At 43.9% G+C, this 21,952-nt stretch overlaps 1 protein-coding gene across 5 annotated transcripts in view; it reads left to right on the top strand.

Moving 5' to 3' along the window:
- The window catches only part of LOC145343336 (FYN-binding protein 1-like), a 242,692-nt gene extending 221,077 nt beyond the window's left edge, over positions 1 to 21,615 (top strand). For all 5 annotated transcript variants that reach the window (XM_080189552.1, XM_080189550.1, XM_080189554.1 and 2 more), the window contains 4 exons: positions 4,330 to 4,492; positions 5,586 to 5,619; positions 14,600 to 14,643; positions 20,696 to 21,615. In XM_080189552.1, coding sequence (XP_080045678.1) covers positions 4,330 to 4,492; positions 5,586 to 5,619; positions 14,600 to 14,643; positions 20,696 to 20,718 — 264 coding nt within the window. In that variant the 3' untranslated portion in view covers positions 20,719 to 21,615. The remainder of the gene's footprint in view (positions 1 to 4,329; positions 4,493 to 5,585; positions 5,620 to 14,599; positions 14,644 to 20,695) is intronic.
- The last annotated feature ends 337 nt before the right edge of the window (positions 21,616 to 21,952 follow it).

Below are 21,952 nucleotides of genomic sequence, written 5' to 3'. Positions count from 1 at the left end.
TTCTGTAACTCTCCCCTACACCCTACCATTAACTGATTAAGTCCTGCCCTGGTTCAATCTACCAAAACCTCGCATTTATCTAAATTAAACTCCATCTGCCATTCATCAGCCCACTGGCCCAATTGATCAAGTTGCCGCTGCAGCCGGAGATAACTTTCTTCACTGTCCACTATGCCACCAACCTTGGTGTCAAGATTGAAGGGAGGAGTATCTGTGATTGTGTCCCACTCCAGTACTGAGCTGTTTCTCCCCAGCCCTTTAATGAGCATTTTTACCTGGAGCTGCAGCACCTGCTATCAGAGAGCTCATGGTTGATCAGAGATATTATCAATGCGACACCCAGGAGAATGGCCTGGGCACATCATGTGTGAGCTTCTAGAGCACAAGCCGAAGGTGTCAGCCTAGAATCAGCTGTCAATCAGCCCAGGGTGGCCCCAAGTCCTGCTGTACCTCCTTGGTGTACATTTCAATTGCATTAGCATTTTGATACCACCTTGTTCTCACTGGCAGTTTTAACGTTGTCCAAAAATGGTAAACATAGAGCATAGAAAGCTACAGCACAAACAGGCCCTTCGGCCCACAAGTTGCGCTGATCATATCCCTACCTACTAGGCCTATCTATAACCCTCAATCCCATTAAATCCCATGTACTCATCCAGAAGTCTCTTAAAAGATCCCAATGAGTTCGCCTCCACCACCACCAATGGCAGCCAATTCCACTCACTCACCACCCTCTGAGTGAAAAACTTATCCCTGATATCTCCTCTGTACCCGCTCCCCAGCACCTTAATCCTGTGTCCTCTTTTAGCGACCATTTCAGTCCTGGGAAATAGCCTCTGAGAATCCACCCTATCTATACCTCTCAACATCTTATAAACCTCTATCAGGTCACCTGTCATCCTTCGTCTCTCCAAGGAGAAAAGACCTAGCTCCCTCAACCTATCCTCATAAGGCATGCCACCCAATCCAGGCAACATCCTTGTAAATCTCCTCTGCAACCCTTTCAATCGCTTCCACATCTTTCTTGTAATGAAGCAACCAGAACTGCGCACAGTACTCCAAGTGGGGTCTGACTAGGGTCTTATAAAGCTGCAGTATTATCTCCCGACTTCTAAACTCAATCCCTCGATTAATGAAGGCTAGTACACCACACACCTTCTTGACCACATCCTCCACCTGCAGTAAAGCTAAAAACTGTTCATTTGAACCATTTTGAGGAAATTATCAGGACACCGGGACCTTTAGTTAAAACCTGAGAGTCTCATGGCAAAGCCGGACATCTGGTCAGCATACTTCTAGTGAGTGCTCCTTGTGAAGTTTAAAGTTTATTTGTTAGTCACAAGTAAGGTTTACATTAACACTGTAATGAAGTAACTGTGAAATTCTGCCTAGTCACCACACTCCGGCACCTGTTCAGGTCAATGCACCCTAACCAGCATATCTTTTGCACTGCGGGAGGAAACCAGAGCACCTGGAGGAAACCCACGCAGATACGGGGAGAACGTGCAGACTCCGCACAGTGACCCAAGCCAGGAATTGAACCCAGGTCCCTGGCACTGTGAAACAACAGTGCTAACCACTGTGCCATCTAAAAAAAACTCAAATCCGTTCTGGCAGCGGTGGAATTTGAACCCACATCTCCGCAGAACCTTAATCCAGCATCTTAGACCACTCAACCATACTACCACAGTCAGTCTCCTCTGGTGGTTTCCACCATCATAGATGGCAGGTACGCGGCCAAGGGAAAGAAACAGGCACTGGTGCTTTTCCTGTTTTCAGGCCCCTTACACTACGCACCCCACCCCCCAACCCATGCCCACCCCATTTAATCCGCCCTGTCACATCCTTTAGATGTCCAGAATTTGGAACCATAGTCACATTCCACCTATGGAAGCAGAAATTGGTTATTCAGCCCCTTGAGATCATTTCATCATTCAACTAGGCCATGGCTGGTCTTTATTTTACTTTATCTACTCACCTTGACTTCCATAATCCTTAATAACCTTATCAAACATCCCAAATATGGTTGTTAAGATCGCGAACATACTCCATGACACAGTTGTAGAAACAGATTCCATCAGAAATTTCAAAAGGAATATGAATATGTAGTTGAAGAGGACTAATTTGCAAGGTTATGGAGAAATAGCTGTGGTGTGGGACTGGATTGAACTGCTCTTTCAAAGAACCAGCACAAACAGAATGGGTTCAATCATTGGTTGGATGGTTTATCGGGTGTAATTTAATGCTCATGGCAGTGGACCCATCCATTGCTTGGAGAGCTGGTGACAGCCCCGCTATAGCCATTTTGAGCTTATACCACCCCAACCCCCACCCCCACCCCAACCCCACCCCAGTATTTATTTGTTTACTGTCAGGATTGTTATCGTGGTTAATGCTGATATCCCGCCCCATAAAGATTTGAGGCAATCAGAAGATGGCAACACTCCTGTATTGACAACAAGCAGGAAGGGAAGTTGTGTTTTATGTCTTTATATAAATAGAGTTCTAGTATAATTTTGCATCTCATCAATATCCATCAATGATCACACAAATAGTTGATTCGTGGCCTAAGCATTAAACCAAATTAGTATCCTTAAAAGGCCTGCTAATTTGCATAGAATCCCTACAGTGCAGAATAACGCCATTCAGCTCATCAAGTATGCACTGACATTCTGAAAGAATATCCCATCCAGGCCCTATCCCTGAAACCCCATGTATTTACCCTGCTAATCCCCCTAACCTACACATCTTGGAACACATAGAGACAACTTAACGTGGCCAATCCACTTAACCTACACATCTTTGGACTGGGAGGAAACCGGAGCACCTGGAAGAAACTCACACAGATACAGGGACAATATATAAACTCTGCACAATCATCCAAGTCTGGAATTGAACCTGGATATCTGATGCTATGAAGCAGCAGTGCTAACCACTGTGCCACCATGCTGCCCATAGTTAATTCAATAGTTAATTAGTAGTTAAGTAATAGTTCATTTGTTTATTTTATGGGTTCTTGAAAGAATAAGTAGCTGTTATGATCTGGCAGGTGGTAGGTACCGTGTGAATCAAATCCCATAAAGTGAAACCTGACAAGGAATTACAACTATTTGCTCACTCTGTCCTACTTGACTGTAGAAATTCAAGACTTTAAACCAAACCCCGACTCTATAGAACAAACAGATACTTCTCTGGGTGGCTGAAGGTTGCTTTCTTAATTTCTTCACAATTCGGTCCCAGCAAAGAGCACTCTCATCAGGTAGTCTTACATGATCACACACAACACAGTTCCCAACCTTTCCTATTGCCCTTAACCTTCTTTGATATTTACCTTTCCCAGAATATAAAATCTTTTATGTTCCGATCACCACCAGTCACCCTCCATACCTGATCACCACCTTCATGTACGGAGGGTGACTGGAATGAAGAGCTTGTCGTATGAGGAACGGTTGAGGACTCTGGGTTTGTACTCGTTAGAATTTAGAAGGATGAGGGGAAATCTTATTGAAACTTACAGGATACGGCGAGGCCTGGATAGAGTGGATGCAGAGAGGATGTTTCCACTAGTAGTAAAAACTAGAATCAGAGGGCACAACCTCAGGCTAAAGGGACGATCCTTTAAAACAGAGATGAGGAAGAATTTCTTCAGCCAGAGAATGGTGAATCTGTGGAACTTTTGCTGCAGAAGACTGTGGAGGCCAGGTCATTGAGTGTTTTCAAGACAGAGATAGAAAAGTTCTTGATTAATAAGGGGATCAGGGGCTATGGGGAAAAGGCAGGAGAATGGGGATGAGAAAAATATCAGCCTTGATTGAACAGCAGAGCAGACTCGATGGACCGAGTGGCCTAATTTTGCCTCTTTGTCTTCTGGTCTTATGATCTTATAGGTAAACTAAGTTTATTAACTTTGCCTTATTTATATATGACCTTTTCCCAGCTGTAAATTCTTTTATACTTCCTTTTCAAATGTAACAACTGCACACAACAAACCTTCTTTATCTCATTCTACAGATGTCTTACTTACCTATGGAATATCCAACTCACCCATTCACTTTAAATGCCTACCTTTCATGACTAGCCCATTTGATGGCCTCAGCTTTGTAGGCATTTAGTCCCCAGTTTAAGTAAATTAGACATATACTTACACACACACACAGCCCCCACAATCCTGCATTAGAAAATACCACAATAGACCCCAGAAACATAAAAAAAGTCTTCACATAGTCAATATGACTTGAGATCAATTATTTACTAGGTTGGTGGCTTTTCATTTGAGTTTTATATTAAGTATGCCAATGTTTTTACTAAATTTTATTTTCCCTACCTCAGTATGATGGAGAAATACGAGTTCTGGGAACTGTTGAGGTTATCCAGAACTTAACTGCCAAGAAGTGGGCCAACCGAGACCTGCCAGTGAAAGCCGGAGAAGTATTAGACATTATACAGTATACCGATGACGTCAAATTGCTCTGTCGGAATGAAGATGGAAAATGTAAGTTTTTAAAAATGAACGGCACCTTAAAACTTTAATGAGAGATTCGTACTCTCTTTATTCCTCAATTTCCTCCTTTACTCTCCTGGAGAAAAGTTTGCAGTAGAATTCTCCAGGTGTCAGTGTTGGAACCCTTGCTCTTACTATACATTAATGGCCTACACCTTGGTCTACGTGACAAAATTTCAAAATCTGTGGATGATACAGTACATAGAAGTATTGTGAATCATGAGAACAACTTAGAACTTCAAAAGGATGCAGACAAGTAGGTGGAATGAGTGGACAAGTGACTGATGTAATTTAGTGCAGAAAAGTGTCAAGTGATTCACCTTGACAGAGAGGATGAAAAGAGACAATACAAAATAATGGGACAATTCTTAAGGGGATGTAGGAGGAGAGGGACCTGGTTGTATATGTGCATAAATCACTGAAGGTGACTCTTTTCTTCCTGTTGGGTTTTCCTGACTGAAAAGCCACAACTTCAGGCCAGTTAAAGTAGCTGATCAGGTTCCCATGTCATCAAGTCCATTCTGCATTTTTAAATGACCCCAGCAGTTTCCTGTGGATGTCCCACCTCTTCAGGTGAGCAGGTTAAAATAAATGGGAGCAGGGAGTCTAGTTGTTCTCTGGTGATTGTGACTGTTCACTCCCCCAGGTGGGAAGGGTTAAAATTGGCCATTCCATCTGTTTTGGATGCTGAAAGATCTTTTAAGTATTCGTAACATTTTCTCTTGTGGTGCAATAAAGGAGACGTACGAGGCAGATTTTTTATACAGAGGATGGTGGGTGCCTGAAACTCGCTGCCGAGGGAGGTAGTGGAAGCAGAGAGGACAGTGAGTTTTAAGAGGCATTTGGACAAATACATGAATAGGATAGGAATAGAGGGATATGATCCCCGGAAGGATTTAGGGGGTTTTAGTTTGGTTGGGCAGCATGGTCGCTGCAGGCTTGGAGGGCCAGAGGGCCGAAGGGCCTGTTCCTGTGCTGTAAATTTCTTTGTTCTTTGCTCTTTGTTCAATAACAGCATTTATTAATCCTGTCTATCATATATGATTACTAATTTGATGCATTTTCTTTTTCTAAAACAAAACAGTTGGATATGTTCAAAAAGTCAATTTAGCATTAGGGTGAGTACATTTTACCATGTATTAATATTGCTATTCTATGAGATTTTCCTGTTTAATTTTGCAAAGAACTGGAAATACTTCTGAAGTGCATTCACTGTTGTAATATAGAAAACAAGAATGTCAAATTGTGGACAGTAGGATTCCACAAACAGCAATGTAATAATGACCCCGATAACATACTTATGGTGATGTTGGCTGAGGGAGAAATATCAAAATTTAAATTAATTTCTTGCAGCTAAAATAAAACATGTTCTAAAGGTCTCAATATCAAACAAAAATAATTGCAACCCTTAAGGAAGAAATTACAATGTAGATAGGTATAAGTGGAGTTATACTGAAAGAGGACATAATAGAGGAATAGTGGCCTCAAATGTCCAATGTTACAAACTGCCAATACCTTTGATACAGATGGCAATGTTACTGGGTTAGCTGACCCAGGACAAATTGAGGTATTTGTCCTGTCAGTGGCTGCCGACAATGCCAAGGTCTAGTGCAGGCAAATCACCTTGGCATTTGCTGGGTTGAATGTTAATGTTCTGCAGTCTCCTAATTATATTTCTTAATGTAACATTTTCTCTCAGTACCTACCCTGTGCCTAACAGTGTCTGCCAAGCTATCACTCCTAGTCTGCCTTCCTGAAATTAAGTCATTTTTATTCCTTTTTTATTGTGTTATTTATTGATTCGCATTATGGACATTGTTAGTCAGTTGCTCTCTAACATTGCTTCCAGCATCCTCTTGCCATCATATAATAGTTATATATCATAAAGAATAATTCATTTAGCCTTTTATATTGTGCTTGCCCCACTACTGCTTACCCCACTAGTCTCCACGAATGTCTATCACAATTTTATTGGCTTCCATATGATCTGACTGAGCATGAGATGCCTTCACAAAAGAAGAGGATGAGGTTAATGGCCCAGATTTGTTCCATGACTGAGAGCCAGAAATAACAATTGCTCAATAATTGTAAGATCCAGCCCTGAACACAGCACTTGCTATTTTTACAGGGCTGGGAATGGGGGCATTTCACACTTACATGTTTTACAGAGGCAGCTAGCCATTTAAATCAGCTGCCTCCATACAAGTCTGATTTGATTAGTCTAGGAACATGGATCCTGAAGTTTGCAAAGTAGACTGATAAGAGCATATTTGAATTTGGTGTATTTCATAAGAACATAAGAACATAAGAAATAGGAGCAGGAGTAGGCCAACTAGCCCTTCAAGCCTGCCCCGCCATTCAATAAGATCATGGCTGATCTGTCGTGGCTCAGTTCCACATTCCCGCCCTCTCCCCATAACCCTTAATCTCCTCTCTTATCAAAAACCCATCAACCCGCGTCTTAAAAATATTTAGCAAGGTAGCCTCCACCACTTCAACGGGCAGAGAATTCCAGAGATTCACCACCCTTTGAGTGAAGAAGTTCCTCCTCAACTCTGTTCTAAACTGCCCCCCTTTATCTTGAGGCTGTGCCCACTAGTCCTGCTATCCTTTCTGAGCGGGAAGACTCTCATATCAGAATCCAGCGACGTCTGGAAAATAACCACCAAGGCATCCACTATCACCTCCGCCATTTCTTTCAGGACCCTCGGATGCATTCCATCCGGTCCTGGGGACTCGTTAGAGTTTAGAAGAATGAGGGGAGATCTCATTGAGACGTATAAGATGATGAATGGGATGGATAGGATAGAGGTGGAGAGACTCTTCCCGCTCAAAAAAGACAGTAGGACTAGGGGGCACAGCCTCAAGATAAAGGGGAGGCGGTTTAGAATGGAGTTGAGGAGGAACTTCTTCACTCAAAGGGTGGTGAATCTCTGGAATTCTCTGCCCGTTGAAGTGGTGGAGGCTGCCTCGCTAAATATTTTTAAGACGCGGGTTGATGGGTTCTTGATAAGAGAGGGGATTAAGGGTTATGGGGAGAGGGCGGGAAAGTGGAACTGAGCCACAACAGATCAGCCATGATCTTATTGAATGGCGGGGCAGGCTCGAAGGGCTAGATGGCCTACTCCTGCTCCTATTTCTTATGTTCTTATGTTCTTATGTCCACAATCAGCCCCTCCAGTCTGTCGAGCACCGCCTCGCTAGTAACAGTAATGTCATCGAGACCCTCCAGTCCTACCACCTTTCCATCTCTAACATCCGGCAAATTATTCACGTCCTCCTCCGTGAAGACAGGAACAAAAAAGTTATTCAAGACCTCAGCCATATCCCCATCCCCTACCACTAAGTCCCCCTTCTCATCCTCTAAGGGACCAACGTTCACCCTAGCCAGCCTCTTCCTTTTTATATATTTATAAAAACTCTTGCTATCCTTTTTTATATTAAGCGCTAGCCCAGCTTCATAGTTTCTCCTACCCTTCTTTAGCAACTTCTTTGTCAATCTTTGTTGACATTTAAACCTCTCCCAATCCTCTTCTCGCCCACTACTCTTAGCTACTCTAAACACCTCCGCTTTTAATTTAACACTTTCCTTCACCTCCTTCGTTATCCACGGCTTATTACCTCTCCTCCTACTGTCCTTTTTGACCATCGGAATAAATTTCTGCTGAGCACCAAGAAAGATCTCCTTAAAGATCCTCCACTGCTCCTCAGCAGACCTACCTTCCAACGCGCTCCCCCAGTCCACATTCGCCAATTCTTCTCTCATCCTACCGTACTCCCCTCTGTTCAAACAAAAGGACGCGCGTCCGGGAACCCACTTTCTCCTCCTCCATCTCCACCAGAAACTCCACCATACAATGATCACTCTCCCCAAGAGGATCCTTCACCGCAAGGTCCCTAATTCTACCCGCCTCATTACATAGCACCAGATCCAAGATAGCTCGCTCCCTCGTCGGCTCCAACACACACTGTTCCAGGAAACTATCCCAGCAGCATTCCAAGAACTCCTCCTCGAGCCCACCGTGTCCAACATGGGTTGACCAATCAATATGCAGATTGAAATCCCCCTTAACTACGGCCATCCCATTCCTGCACGCCGCACTTATTTGCGCGTTAACAGCCCGCCCCACCTCCAGATCATTATTCGGGGGCCTATAGACGACACCCACCAGCGTCTTCCTCCCTTTGCTGTTCCTAATCTCTACCCACAACGATTCCACGTTCTGCTCCTTGGCTCCAATATCATCCCTTGCTACCACCCTGATGCTATCCTTAATCAGCAGAGCTACGCCCCCCCCTTTTCCCTCCCGCCTATCCTTCCTAAACACTTGATACCCCTGGACATTCAGCTCCCAGTCCCTGTCACCTTGCAGCCACGTCCCTGTAATGGCCACCAGATCATATCCATTTGTGTCGATCTGCGCCACCAACTCATCCACTTTATTCCTAATGCTTCGCGCATTCAGATAAAGCGCCTTCATCCCAGCCTTCACCTGGACCTTATTTGCTGGAACGCCACCAACCATACTCACGCCCCTTACTCCCTCTATTATTGGGACATCCTCGGCCTCTATCCTTACCTGTACCGTCTCCTTAACTTTAGACCCCGTAATGTCACCTACCCTCACACCCTCCCCCCCACTAATTAGTTTAAAGCCCTGTCTACAGTCCTCTTTACACGATTCGCCAGCACTCTGGTCCCAGCACGGTTCAGACCAACCCCATCCCGCCCGAACAGGTCCCACCTACCCCAATACTGGTGTCAATGCCCCATAAATTCAAACCCATTCCTCCCACACCAATCCCTGAGCCACCCATTCACTTCCTTAATCCTATCACCCCTACGCCCGTCTGCACTCGGTTCAGGCAGTAGCCCAGAGATGACCACCTTGTTGGTTCTACTTTTTAATTCCATTCCCAGCTTTTCATACTCCCTCCCCAGATCCTCAGTTCGCATTTTGCCTACGTCGTTGGCACCCACATGAACCACAACAACCGGATTCTCACCCTCCCACTCCAGGTTCCTCTGCAGCCCAGATGCGACATCCCGGACCCGAGCACCAGGCAGACAACACACCCTTCTGTGCACTTTGTCATTGTGACAAAAGACAGTGTCAATACCCTTAACCCCACTATCCCCAATTACAACTACGTTCCTTTTCACCTTCTCTTTGCCTATGTCCTGCTGCATCACTGTACCGTGTGCAGTCTGCTCACTGACCTCACCTCCCTCGTCCTCGTCCAGACTGGAAGCAAGAACCTCAAACCTGTTATGCAGCTTGAGAGTCTGAGGCCTCCTCTCCCCACCCTCCTTCCTCCTCTCAGCAGCCCCCTCTTGTTCCTGACCCTTAGAGTTAGCCAGTCTGGGGGGGGGGTGGATGTCTCTTGCACCCCATTAACAATGGCACCCTTTCTCCCTCTGATGAGCTTCAGTGTCTGTAGCTCAGAGGCCAGCTCATTTACCCTGAGCTGGAGCTCCTCCAGCAACCTGCACTTACTGCAGACATGGTCACTGGGGAGGACCCTGGGGTCCACCAGTTCCCACATCATACAGAAACCACACATCACATGCCTCTCCATTATTCACTGTAGTAATGTTGAAAATTTCCACACGAACTCACCAGGCCCTTTTTCTCCCCATCCCTTTTGATATTAAGCCCTAATTGCTCACTCTACTTCCCTCTCACTCCACTGCCCGCTCAGACGCTGCCCGCTGAATACACCAGGCCTCCTTTTAAACCTGGCGCTGATTTAAAGCTGGCTGGCCCACAACTCTTTCTAACCACTCCCTCAGAATTCTTAAAGCAGTAAATACAATAAATGCTTTAAACAGTTCTACAAAGAACAAAGTGCTTTAAACTTATTTAAACAGGTTTTTAACAGGTAAAATCTTATCTCTCTCTCTGCTCCTTCACTCATCTGCCCCTTTGGAGGTCTGTGGAATTTACATTAATTTTTTAGTCACACTATTTTGATACATTATTTTGGAAAGACACAGTTTAATCTGGGATAGTCAGCACGGTTTCATGAGGGGTAAGTCCTGCCTCACAAATTTGATAGAATTCTTTGAGGAGGTAACTAAGTGTATGGATGAAGGCAGAGCAGTTGATGTCATATACATGGATTTTAGTAAGGTGTTTGATAAAGTTCCCCATGGTAGGCTCATGAAGTAAGGAGGTGTGGGTTAGAAGGTAATTTGGTGATTGGATAAGTAACTGGCTGTATCACAGAAAAAGTCTGACAACACCAGGTTTAAGTCCAACCGATTTATTTGACATTAAACTCACTAGCTTTCGAGGTTACCCCCTTCGTCAGGTGAATGGAGAGTTCTAGTGGGGGTCAATGGGTGCTATTCGGATTGGCGGATGGTGACTAGTGGAGGGCCCCAAGGGTCGGTGCTGGGGCCTCAGCTATTTACCATTTATATAGATGATCTGGAGGAGGGAACCGAGTGTATGGTGTCGAAATTTGCTGATGACACCAAGATTGGTGGAACGGCAAATTGTGCGGAGGGTGTGGAGAGTCTACAGAAGGATCTAGATAGGCTGGGCGAAAGGGCCAGGAACTGGCAAATGGAATTTAATGTTGGCAAGAGCGAGGTGGTCCACTTTGGTAGGAATATTGGTAGGAAGGATTATTACTTACGTGGAGAAAAACTGCAGCAGGCGACGGTGCAGAGGGACCTCGGGGTCCTTGTGCATGAATCGCAAAAACCCAGCTTGCAGGTGTAGCAGGTGGTCAGGAAGGCGAATGGGATGCTGGCCTTCATAGCGAGGGGGATTGAATATAAAAGTAGGGAGGTCTTGCTGCGGCTATATAGGGCATTGGTGAGGCCGCAGCTGGAGTACTGTGTGCAGTTTTGGGCGCCGTACTTACGCAAGGATACTTTGGCCTTGGAGGGAGTGCAGAGGAGGTTTACTAGGCTGATGCCGGAGTTGAGGGGGTTGAGCTATGAGGAGAGGCTGAATAAACTAGGCTTGTACTCGTTAGAGTTTAGAAGAATGAGGGGAGATCTCATTGAGATGTATAAGATGATGAATGGGACGGATAGGATAGAGGTGGAGAGACTCTTCCCGCTCAGAAAGGATAGTAGGACTAGGGGGCACAGCCTCAAGATAAAGGCGGGGGGGGCGGTTTAGAATGGAGTTGAGGAGGAACTTCTTCACTCAAAGGGTGGTGAATCTCTGGAATTCTCTGCCCGTTGAAGTGGTGGAGGCTACCTCGCTAAATATTTTTAAGACGCGGGTTGATGGGTTTTTGATAAGAGAGGGGATTAAGGGTTATGGGGAGAGGGCGGGAATGTGGAACTGAGCCACGACAGATCAGCCATGATCTTATTGAATGGCGGGGCAGGCTCGAAGGGCTAGATGGCCTACTCCTGCTCCTATTTCTTATGTTCTCACCTGACGAAGGGGGTAACCTCGAAAGCTAGTGAATTTAATATCAAATAAATCGGTTGGACTTAAACCTGGTGTTATCAGACTTTTTACTGTGTTTACCCCAGTCCAACGCCGGCATATCCACATCATGTATCATAGAAGACAGAGGGTGGTGGTGGAAGGAAAATTTTCAGACTGGAGGCCAATTAACGGCGGTGTACCACAGGGATCAGTGCTGGGTCCTCTGCTATTTGTGACTCTTATCAATGACTTGGAAGAAGGGGCTGAAGGGTGGGTTAGTAAATTTGCTGATGACACCAAGATTGGTGGAGTAGTGGATGAGGTGGAGGGCTCTTGCAGGCTGCAAAGAATGTTGATAGGATGCAGAGCTGGGCCGAAAAGTGGCAGAGGAATTTAACTCTGATAAACGTGAGGTGATTCATTTTGGTAGGACAAACTTGAATGCAGATTACAGGGTCAACGGCAGGGTTCTAAGGAATGTGGAGGAACAGAGAGATCTTGGGGTTCATATCCACAGATCTCTGAAGGTTGCCACTTAAGTGGATAGAGCCGTGAAGAAGGCTTATAGTATGTTAGCGATTATTAACAGGAGGTTTGAGTTTAAGAGCTGTGGAGTTATGCTGCAACAATACCAGACGTTGGTGAGACCACATTCGGAATATTGTGTTCAGTTCTGGTCATCTCACTACAAGAAGGATGTGGAAGCATTAGAGAGAGTGCAGAGGAGATTTACCAGGATGCTGCCTGGTTTGGAGGGTAAGTCTTATGAGGAAAGATTGAGGGAACTGGGGCTTTTCTCTTTGGAGTGGAGGAGGATGAGAGGCGACTTAATAGAGGTTTATAAGATGATGAGAGGGATTGATAGAGTGGAGGTGCAGAGACTATTTCCCCGGGCGGATGTAGCTATTACAAGGGGGCATAACTATAAGATTCATGGCGAGAGATATAGGAGGGATGTCCGAGGTAGATTCTTACTCAGAGAATGGTTGGGGTGTGGAATAGACTGCCTGCTGTGATAGTGGAGTCGGACACTTTAGGAACTTTCAAGCGGTTATTGGATAGGCACATGGAGCACACCAGAATGATAGGGAGTGGGATAGCTTGATCTTGGGATCGGACATAGCTCGGCACAACATTGAGAGCCGAAGGGCCTGTACTATGCTGTATTGTTCTATGTTCTATGTATACCCTAAGGTGGCACAAACACATTTCAATTGCTTTTCCTTAATACAAAGGAGTAAGATGGTGGAGCTTCTAGTCTTGCAGGACAATTTGCCATTGCTGACTTGTATACCCAGGTGCCAAGAAGGATATTGCGCTGCAGAAGGGTGCACAACACTTTGAATGTCGAAATTCAACATGACACCTTTGCACATATAGGCTACAGAAGCCAGTCAATGTGAGCAGCCAGAGACCAGTGGGAGGACAGAACATCAGGAAGCTGAGGCTGCTGCCCAGCCACCAGGAAGAAGGATGAGGAGAGGCAGAGCAACCAGGTGCTCCCATGTGGGAAGGGTGAACAGTGCTAGGACATGCTACTTAAACATGACAGAGAAGCAGTGTCGAAGGTTACTGAGGATAAACCAAGAGGTGGTGACGTACACATGTCTTGTGGTCCAGCAGTACATCAAGCCATTATCCAACGATCCCTATGCCCATTAGTTGCAAAGATAACCATCACTCTCAGCTTCTATGCCTCAAGATCATTCCTGGGATCATCGGGAGACCCGTCTGGTATAACAGTGTCAGCAGAATACAGCTGCATTAGGCTGGATTAATGACCCGTTTGCTCATGTAGGGGATCACATTGTGAATTTGGTATCTCAGACACAGAGAACCATGGCCTTTTCTCAATTAGCAGGCTCCATTCAGGTGCAGTGTGTTATTGATTGCACCCATTTAGCCATAAAGGCCCCAACTCAACATGCAGACACCTTTGTCAACTGGATGTCCTTCCATTCAATCAATGTACAGATGTGGAAGAGTCCTTTGTGGAGTTCCTATGATCCCTCAGCTATTTTCACTACCAATGCAGATTCATGGTTGACTAGTAGGACTTAAGAATTTGGATAATGACTCACTTTAAAAGCCAACAAATGAAGGGAGACTGCAACTACAGTAGCAGTCAAGATGTCACCAAGATTACCACCGAGCAGACAACTGTTAAAGATCAGTGGGGGGAGGAAGTGGGGATCGGATCAACCAGCGGGGTGGGATGGGGGAGGGTCAATCTTTCCAGGCCAGGGGAGGAGGAGGAGGAGGGGTGCACGTGATAAGCCACTGGCCCTGCGGTAGCTGGAGGGGAGGTGGAGAGGCCTGATTTATGCCACAGAAGCCAGCTGAAAGCAGCAGAGGGTTTGGGAAGTCTTTCAGCTGCTCAGAGCAGAGAGATCTGCACATGTGCATTTCTATCCTCTGCTGCTATCAGCTGACTTTCCGGTGATTTATGCCCCATCCTTCAACTTAGTGGTGAGAAACAGGTTGAGAGTTTATTTTCTGCACTGAGTACATAAGATTTGATTGGTTGCCTCACAGGAAAAATGGATCTGAATCTCTCCCGTTTTCACACTAGTTCTGGATTTAGAATTTTTTGGTAAGATCACTCCTTAAGCTGTGTCACAAAGAAAAATGTACCTTACTGATGCTAGTATTTTAACTGAAGACATTAATATTAAATGACTTTATTTTTTCTTTTTAGAAATGGAGAAGGGGATGGTGAAATCTATGATGATGTTGATACAGGTATGTGAACAATCAAAGCTTCCCTTTGGGGAAGACCTGAGGGTGGGTGACAGAGCGCTTTGATGCACTGAGAAAGGTGCATTAACTTCTGAAAGATCTGAAATCTAGTACAAATTTTGGTGATGCCATGTTGGCATGAAAAAGGAACAGAATGTAAGCAACAACTGCAATTTGTTGTCTATTCCACTGAATGAGGCAATGAGGCAGCAAAGAAAATCTGGAAGCTCTGCCACTGAAGAAGGGCGGGGGGGTGCAAGAAAAGAGCTCGAGGTAAATTTCTTCAGCAATTCTTAGGAACAGCCCCTGAAGGTCAGCCAAAGCTTGATGCAGAGCACAAAAAAATCTAAAGGAGAAAGTAATAAGACCCAAATGTGCTTGTGCTGAAAGATCAAATTAATGTAAATGATATCTGTAATCAAAACTAATCCTTACCTCCATCAATCTTTGCTTCCTCCTACATTCTCTTAAACTCAGAATCACCTATTCACCAGGAGTGGTATCTCAGCTTCTATCCCTTTCTTTCCAATCTGCACTCTGGACCTTCACCAATATTTCTCACTATTCATAAAAATTATAATTTATATCAGTAAAAAAATGTAACAAACCTTGTTTTCTGATCATTGGCACAAAATACTCAATATTTTCAATGCCTTTCAGGTTGTCAGACCATGCTACTAGCATCTCTTGCTTTCAGGGACTCTTTTAGCCAATAAAAATATCTGTAGTTTTGCAAGTCAGTGTCATTGTACAAGATCATACAAGGTGCTCAATTCCCAAACCCTAGCTCACTGCTAATCAGGATTGGTACCATTCCTACATGTGTATATATATATATATATATATATATAAAATGTGTGTTCAATTTTAAAATGTGGGAGGAAGAAGGAACACATATTAAAGAAGTTGTAGTGAAAGCAAAGATCTTGAAATGATATTGTGCAGTATTAGTAAATGAGTGCATATTAATCCCCATGAAATTCCTCAGTCCTCTGTTTTAATGGAACCATTAACAACAGCAGAACGAGGGGCTGGACTGCGAGATAAATCATTAAAACATGCCAGACAATGCAGCAGGTCAGCAGTGAAAGATATTGGATATGCAGGGTAAATGTAGCGCTGAGAGTAAAATAGATTTGTAAAGGCAGGATATCCATAGATCAGGAGATTACAGTGGGATAAAAATATGAAGGGCTTTTTCTCTGGAATGTAGGCAACTGAGGGGTGATCTCATAGAGGTCAATAAAATAGAGGGGCACAGACCAGCTAGATAGTCAATATCTTTTCCCAAAGGCAGGGGAGTCTAAAACTAGAGGACAAGTTTAAAGTGAAAGGGGAGAGATACAAAAGTGTCCAGAGGGGCAGTTTTTTCACAGAGGTGTTGAGTGTCTGGAACAAGCTGCCAGAGATAGAGGCAGGTACAATTTTGCTTTTTAAAAAGTATTTAGATAGTTACATGGGTACAATGAATATCGAGTATATAGGCCAAATGCGGGCAATTGAGATTAGCTTAGGAGTTTTAAAAGAACAAAGAACAATACAGCACAGGAAACAGGCCCTTCGGCCCTCCAAGCCTGCGCCGCTCATTGGTCCAACTAGAACATTTTTCTGTATCCCTCCATTCCCAGTCTGCTCATGTGATTATCCAGATAAGTCTTAAACGATCCCAGCATGTCCGCCTCCATCACCCTGCTTGGCAGTGCATTCCAAGCCCCAGCCACCCTCTGTGTAAAATACGTCCCTCTGATATCTGAGTTAAACCTCGCCCACCCCCCCACCTTGAACCTGTGACCCCTCGTGTTTGTCACCTCTGACCTGGGAAAAAACGTCCCCCTGTTCACTCTATCCATACACCTCATAATTTTATATACCTCTGTTAGGTCTCCCTTCATTCTTCGTCTTTCCAAGGAGAACAACCCCAGTTTACCCAATCTCTCCTCATAGCTAAGACCCACCATACCAGGCAACATCCTGGTAAACCTTCTCTGCACTTTCTCCAAAGCCTCCACATCCTTCCGGTAGTGCAGCGACCAGAACTGGACACAGGACTCCAAATGTGGCCTAACCAACATTCTATACAGCTGTACCATCAGACACCAATTTTTATACTCTATACCCCGTCCTATAAAGGCAAGCATGCCATATGCCTTCTTCACCACCTTCTCCACCTGTGCTGCCACCTTTAGGGATCTGTGGACTTGCACACCCAGGTCCCTCTGTGCGTCTGTACTTTTGATGGTTCTGCAATTTATTGTATAGCTCCCCCCTATATTAGTCCTACCAAAATGCATCACTTCGCATTTATCTGGATTAAATTTCATCTGCCATTTCTCCGCCCAATTTTCCAGCCTATCTATATCCTGCTGTATTCTCTGACAATGTTCATTGCTATCCGCAAGTCCAGCCAACTTCGTGTCGTCGCAAACCTACTGATCACACCAGTTACACCTTCTTCCAAATCATTTATAAGTATCACAAATAGCAAACGTCCCAGTACAGAGCCCTGTGGAACACCACCAGTCACAGACCTCCAGCCAGAAAAAGACCCTTCCACTCCTACCCTCTGTCTTCTGTGGCCAAGCCAGTTCTCTACCCATCTAGCCACCTCTCCTTTTATCCCATGAGATTTAACCTTTTGCACCAACCTGCCATGAGGGACTTTGTCAAAAAAAGAGTGGCGTGGACAAGTTGGGCTGAAGGCCTGTTTCCATTCTGTAGACCTCTATGACTTTTAAGAACATAGGAAATAGGAGCAGGAATAAGTCATTCAGCCACTCATGTCTGCTCTGAGGCACAGGCTCAAGGTGAGAGGGAGAAAATTTAAGAGAGTTGTGCAGGGAATTTTTTTCATGCAGAGTGGTGGGTGCCTGGAATACGCTGCCAGAGAATCATAGAATCATAGTACTCTACAGTGCAAAAAGAGGCCCTCTGGCCCTTTGAGTCTGCACCAAACAGAATCCCACCCAGGCCTTACCCCCATATCATACTCACTAATCCTTCTAACCTACGCATCCCTGGACACTAAGGGACAATTTCTTAGCATGGCCAATCAACCTAAGCTGCACATCTTTGGACTGCCGGAGGAAACCGGAGTACCCAGGGGAAATCCACGCAGACATGAGGAGAATGTGCAAACTCCACACAGACAGTGACCCAAGCCAGGAATCAAACTCAGGACCCTGGAGCTGTGAAGTAGCAGTACTAACCACTGTGCTACCGTGCCCCCCCGAAGTTGGAGGAAGCAGGCACATTGGCAACATTTTAGCGGCATCTGGATGGGAACGTGAATAGGGAGAGAATGGAGGGATATGGACCAAGGAAGGCAAAGTTTTTTTTAGTTTAGTTAGGGCATCATGATCAGCACAGTCTTGGAGGGCTGAAGGGCCTGTTCCTGTGCCATACTTTTCTTTGTTCTTTGTTCTAGCTACTCTGTCCTAATGCCTCTGAATATCTTTATCAAATCATCTCTAAATCTTTCATTCTCCATGAAGAACATCCCCAGCTTCTCCAGACTGTTCTCATAACTGAAGTTGCTCATCTCTGGAACCATTCTCGTAAGTCTTTCCTCACCCTTTCTTTATATCGTTCCTAAAGTGTAGTGCTACAATGCTCCCTTGAGGCCAAACCAATATTTTATAAAAATTCACCAAAACTTCCTTGCTTTTCTACTCTATGCCCTTTTTTATAAAGCCCATGATTGTGTATACTCACTAACAGCTTTCTCAACCTGGCCTGCCATCTTCCACAATTTGTGTAAATATAACTCCAGGTCATTTTGATTCTCTATCCAATTATATACTTCCCTCATTCTTCCTACCAACATGTATCATTTCACACTTTTTTGCCTTAAATTACATCTACCATGTGTCCACCCATTCCACCATCCTATGTACATACATGGGCAGCATGGTGGTATAGTGGTTAGCAGTGCTACCTCAAAGGGCTAAGGACCTGGGTTCAATTCCTGGCCTGGGTCACTGTCTGTGTAGAGTTTGTATGTTCTCCTCATGTCTGCGTGGGCTTTCTCTGGGTGCTCCGGTTTCTTCCCATAAGACATGCTGGTTAGGTGCATTGGCCGTGCTAAATCCTCCCTCAGTGTAACCAAACAGACGCTGGAGCATGGCAACTAAGGGATTTTCACAGTAACTTCATTGCAATGTTAATGTAAGCCTACTTGTAACACCAATAAATAAACTTAAAAATCCAATATCTTCTCGAAGTTTATCCCTACTCTCCTGATAGTTCACAATACTTCCAGTTTTTGTCACATCTGCAAGTTTTCAAGTTGTGCCCTGTACACCCAATTCAAGTCATTAATATAGATCAAAAAAAGCATAGGTCCTAATATCAACTTCTGGGCCACCTCCTGTCCAAACAAAAACCATTCGCTGTGACTTCCTGATTCCTATCATTCATCAGTTAACATTCCTACTCCGTAGGGTTTAACTTTACTGACAAGTCTGCTGTGTGGCATCTTATCAAATGCCTTTTGGAAGTTAATGGACGCAGTATTACCATTGTCAACCCTCTCTGCTGGCCTCAACAAAGTCAAAATCAAGTTAATTAAATATGATTAGTCCTTAATAAATCTATGCTGGCTTTCCTCAATTAATCCAAATTTGCCTCATTGATTAATTTTGTCCCAGATTATCATTTTCATAAGTCTCACCAAGGTTCAACTGAGTAGCCAGGGTTATCCTCACAGCTTTTTTTGAACAAGGGTGTAAAATTAGCCTATACTCTGACTTAACAGAAATAAAATTTAAGATTTAGATAAATAAAGATTCACTAGCTACTCACAAATCAGCTGCTTCCTCTGTGATGTTGTCACTTTATTTTCAAGAGACTTAAATTAAATGCTTTCCATAAGTCTTATTGGGCAGAATTTACCTCGGCCTGGGTGGTCGAGGGTGGACGCACTGAAAACATAGTGGAGAACCAGGCTGGAAAAAGCTTCCCAAAGTTTTCCAATTATTTGGGATGTTTTCCTGAGATGGGCAGATATACAGATTGGCTGGCTGCTGCAAGGTCAATTTGTTGTTAAAGGCCTCAGTAAGGGGCTAGTTCGAGCATGCTGGCATTTTGCCCAATTTCCCTATAGGGACCTATTGGTAGCATAGAGTTCACCCGCAGTCCAAACACCACTGTCAAGAGTTTCCTTTTCAATTGGAGGGGGGAACGTCTGCTTGGCCTCTCTAAAAATTTTAATTATTTTGATCTGTCAAAGGCATTTTAAGGTGGTCTGGAGATTTCCTTTCTATCTGAGCAGTACCCATCTCTCTTTATGGGTGCTGACAAGATTGCAGAGTATCAGGAGACTCTCACTATCCTGAATTAACAAAAAGTATTTTTCCTTAATAACCTTACTAAAATCCCTCAAAACTTTGATCACCAATATCATATTTTCTCTAAAGCTTTTTTGTTCTACTGAAATAGTCTTAATTTCTCAATTTCTGCTCTGCTCAAGACCGCAAGAAACTACAAAAGGTAGTGTTATTACAAAAGGTTGTGTCATTCTCATATGGAAACCCTGGGACATGCTGTATGAAGGTGTGTGGGACCAATCCATCATGCAAACCAGCCTCCTATCCCTTGACTCTGTCTAATGTTCCCACTGCCTTGGCAAAGCAGCCAGCATAATTAAGGATCCCACACACCCTGGACATTCTCTCTTCCATCTTCTCCCATCAGGAAAAAGGTACAAAAGTCTGAGGTCACGTACCAACTCAAGAACAGTTGCTTCCCTGTCAGATTTTTGAATGGACTTATCTTGCATTAAGTTGTTCTTTCTCTACACCCTAGCTATGATTGTAACACTACTTTCTGCACTCTCTCCTTACCTTCTCTATGAACGGTATGCTTTGTCTGTATAGCATGCAAGAAATAATACTTTTCAGCGTATGTTAATACATGTGACAATAATAAATCAGATCAAATTCTCTCATCTTTTCTCATAACTAAAACCTATCATACTTGACGTATTTAGCATTTTGTTTTACTTCAGTTTTGGAGCATCTATAATTCTCATTTGTCCCTGTATCATTCTGTTATTTAGAATGTATCTACGATAATGACTGACCATAACTCAAAGGAATTGGAAAGAACAGCCAGAACCCAACTCACCCACACCTCCTTCTATTTGCGCTGTTTAACAATCCGGAACTTAACTCTGCAAAGAAAAGAGACCTACAGATTCTTCAGCTACCGACATCTTGCTTCTCAAAGACTAACTGTAAGCTGATCCCCCTGTCTGTTTCCACAGGGCGAGTCCAAAAGACAAAAGATGACATAAGTTGCATTATGCAGCATGATTGATATTTGAAGCATTTTTTTCTCAGCCATTGTGAATCATGAATTTCCTTTGGGAATAAGAATTATTTATATAAATGTGAGCATTTGTATTAATTCAATAATGTTCAAGAACTTTAGACATACAACTGTTTTTTTTGTTGTTTTATTTCCTGAGAATGATGTTTTGTACACATAATTTAACAGGCTATGTTACTGCTGTTTAATTATTCCTCAGTACAAATACATGCAGTGATGCACAACCTACTTTCGTAGGCCTTGAGTTAAATACGTTCTTGTTTCTTTCCTGATCTCTTTTTATGAAAAGTCACTTGGTTATGGGCAGCAATTAACCTATTTTCTGTGTGATTAAAAAAACTATTATCTAACTTGTAACTTTTTGTAAGTATTGTCTGCTACACAGCTGTTGTAGTTGTGCCAGCACTGTCAAAAGCGGTTTTTACAAGTATTTTTAAAGGGAGGTTTTATTTTATGGTATTTCCCCACAATGTGATGCAGTGCTGGCTTATCTCCCATATGATGTGATCCAGTTCAAGCTCATCTGGATTGAATGTTGCTGATTAATTAGGGTATTGTTTAAGATTATTCACAGGATGAAACTTTGTACACATAAGGACCACTATAAATGGTGAAATGAGTAGAAATAATTGAAATAAAAATAGCAAGTGCTGGAAAAATTCAGCAGACCTGACAGCATTTGTGAAGAGAGAAACAGAGTTTCTCTGTTTGGGGTGGCATGAGGGTACACTGCTGCCTCACAGTGCCGGGGACGTGGATTTGATTCCTGGCTTGGGCCACTGACTGTGTGGAGTCTGCACATTCTCTGCGTATCTGTGTGGGTTTCCTATAGGCGCTACGGTGGTCCAAAAGATATGCTGGTTAAGTGCATAGGTCTTGCTAAATTCTCCCTCAGTTTACCCAAACAGGTGCCAAAGTGTGGCGACTAGGGGATTTTCACAGTAACTTCATTACAATGTTAACGTAAGCCTCCTTGTGACCAATA

The sequence above is a fragment of the Carcharhinus amblyrhynchos genome, chromosome 5 (assembly GCF_965287045.1).
Source record: "Carcharhinus amblyrhynchos chromosome 5, sCarAmb.v2.hapA, whole genome shotgun sequence".
NCBI classification, from domain to species: Eukaryota; Metazoa; Chordata; class Chondrichthyes; order Carcharhiniformes; family Carcharhinidae; genus Carcharhinus; species Carcharhinus amblyrhynchos.
Note: the sequence above shows the minus strand (reverse complement) of the source record. Positions and strands in the feature narration are given on the sequence as shown.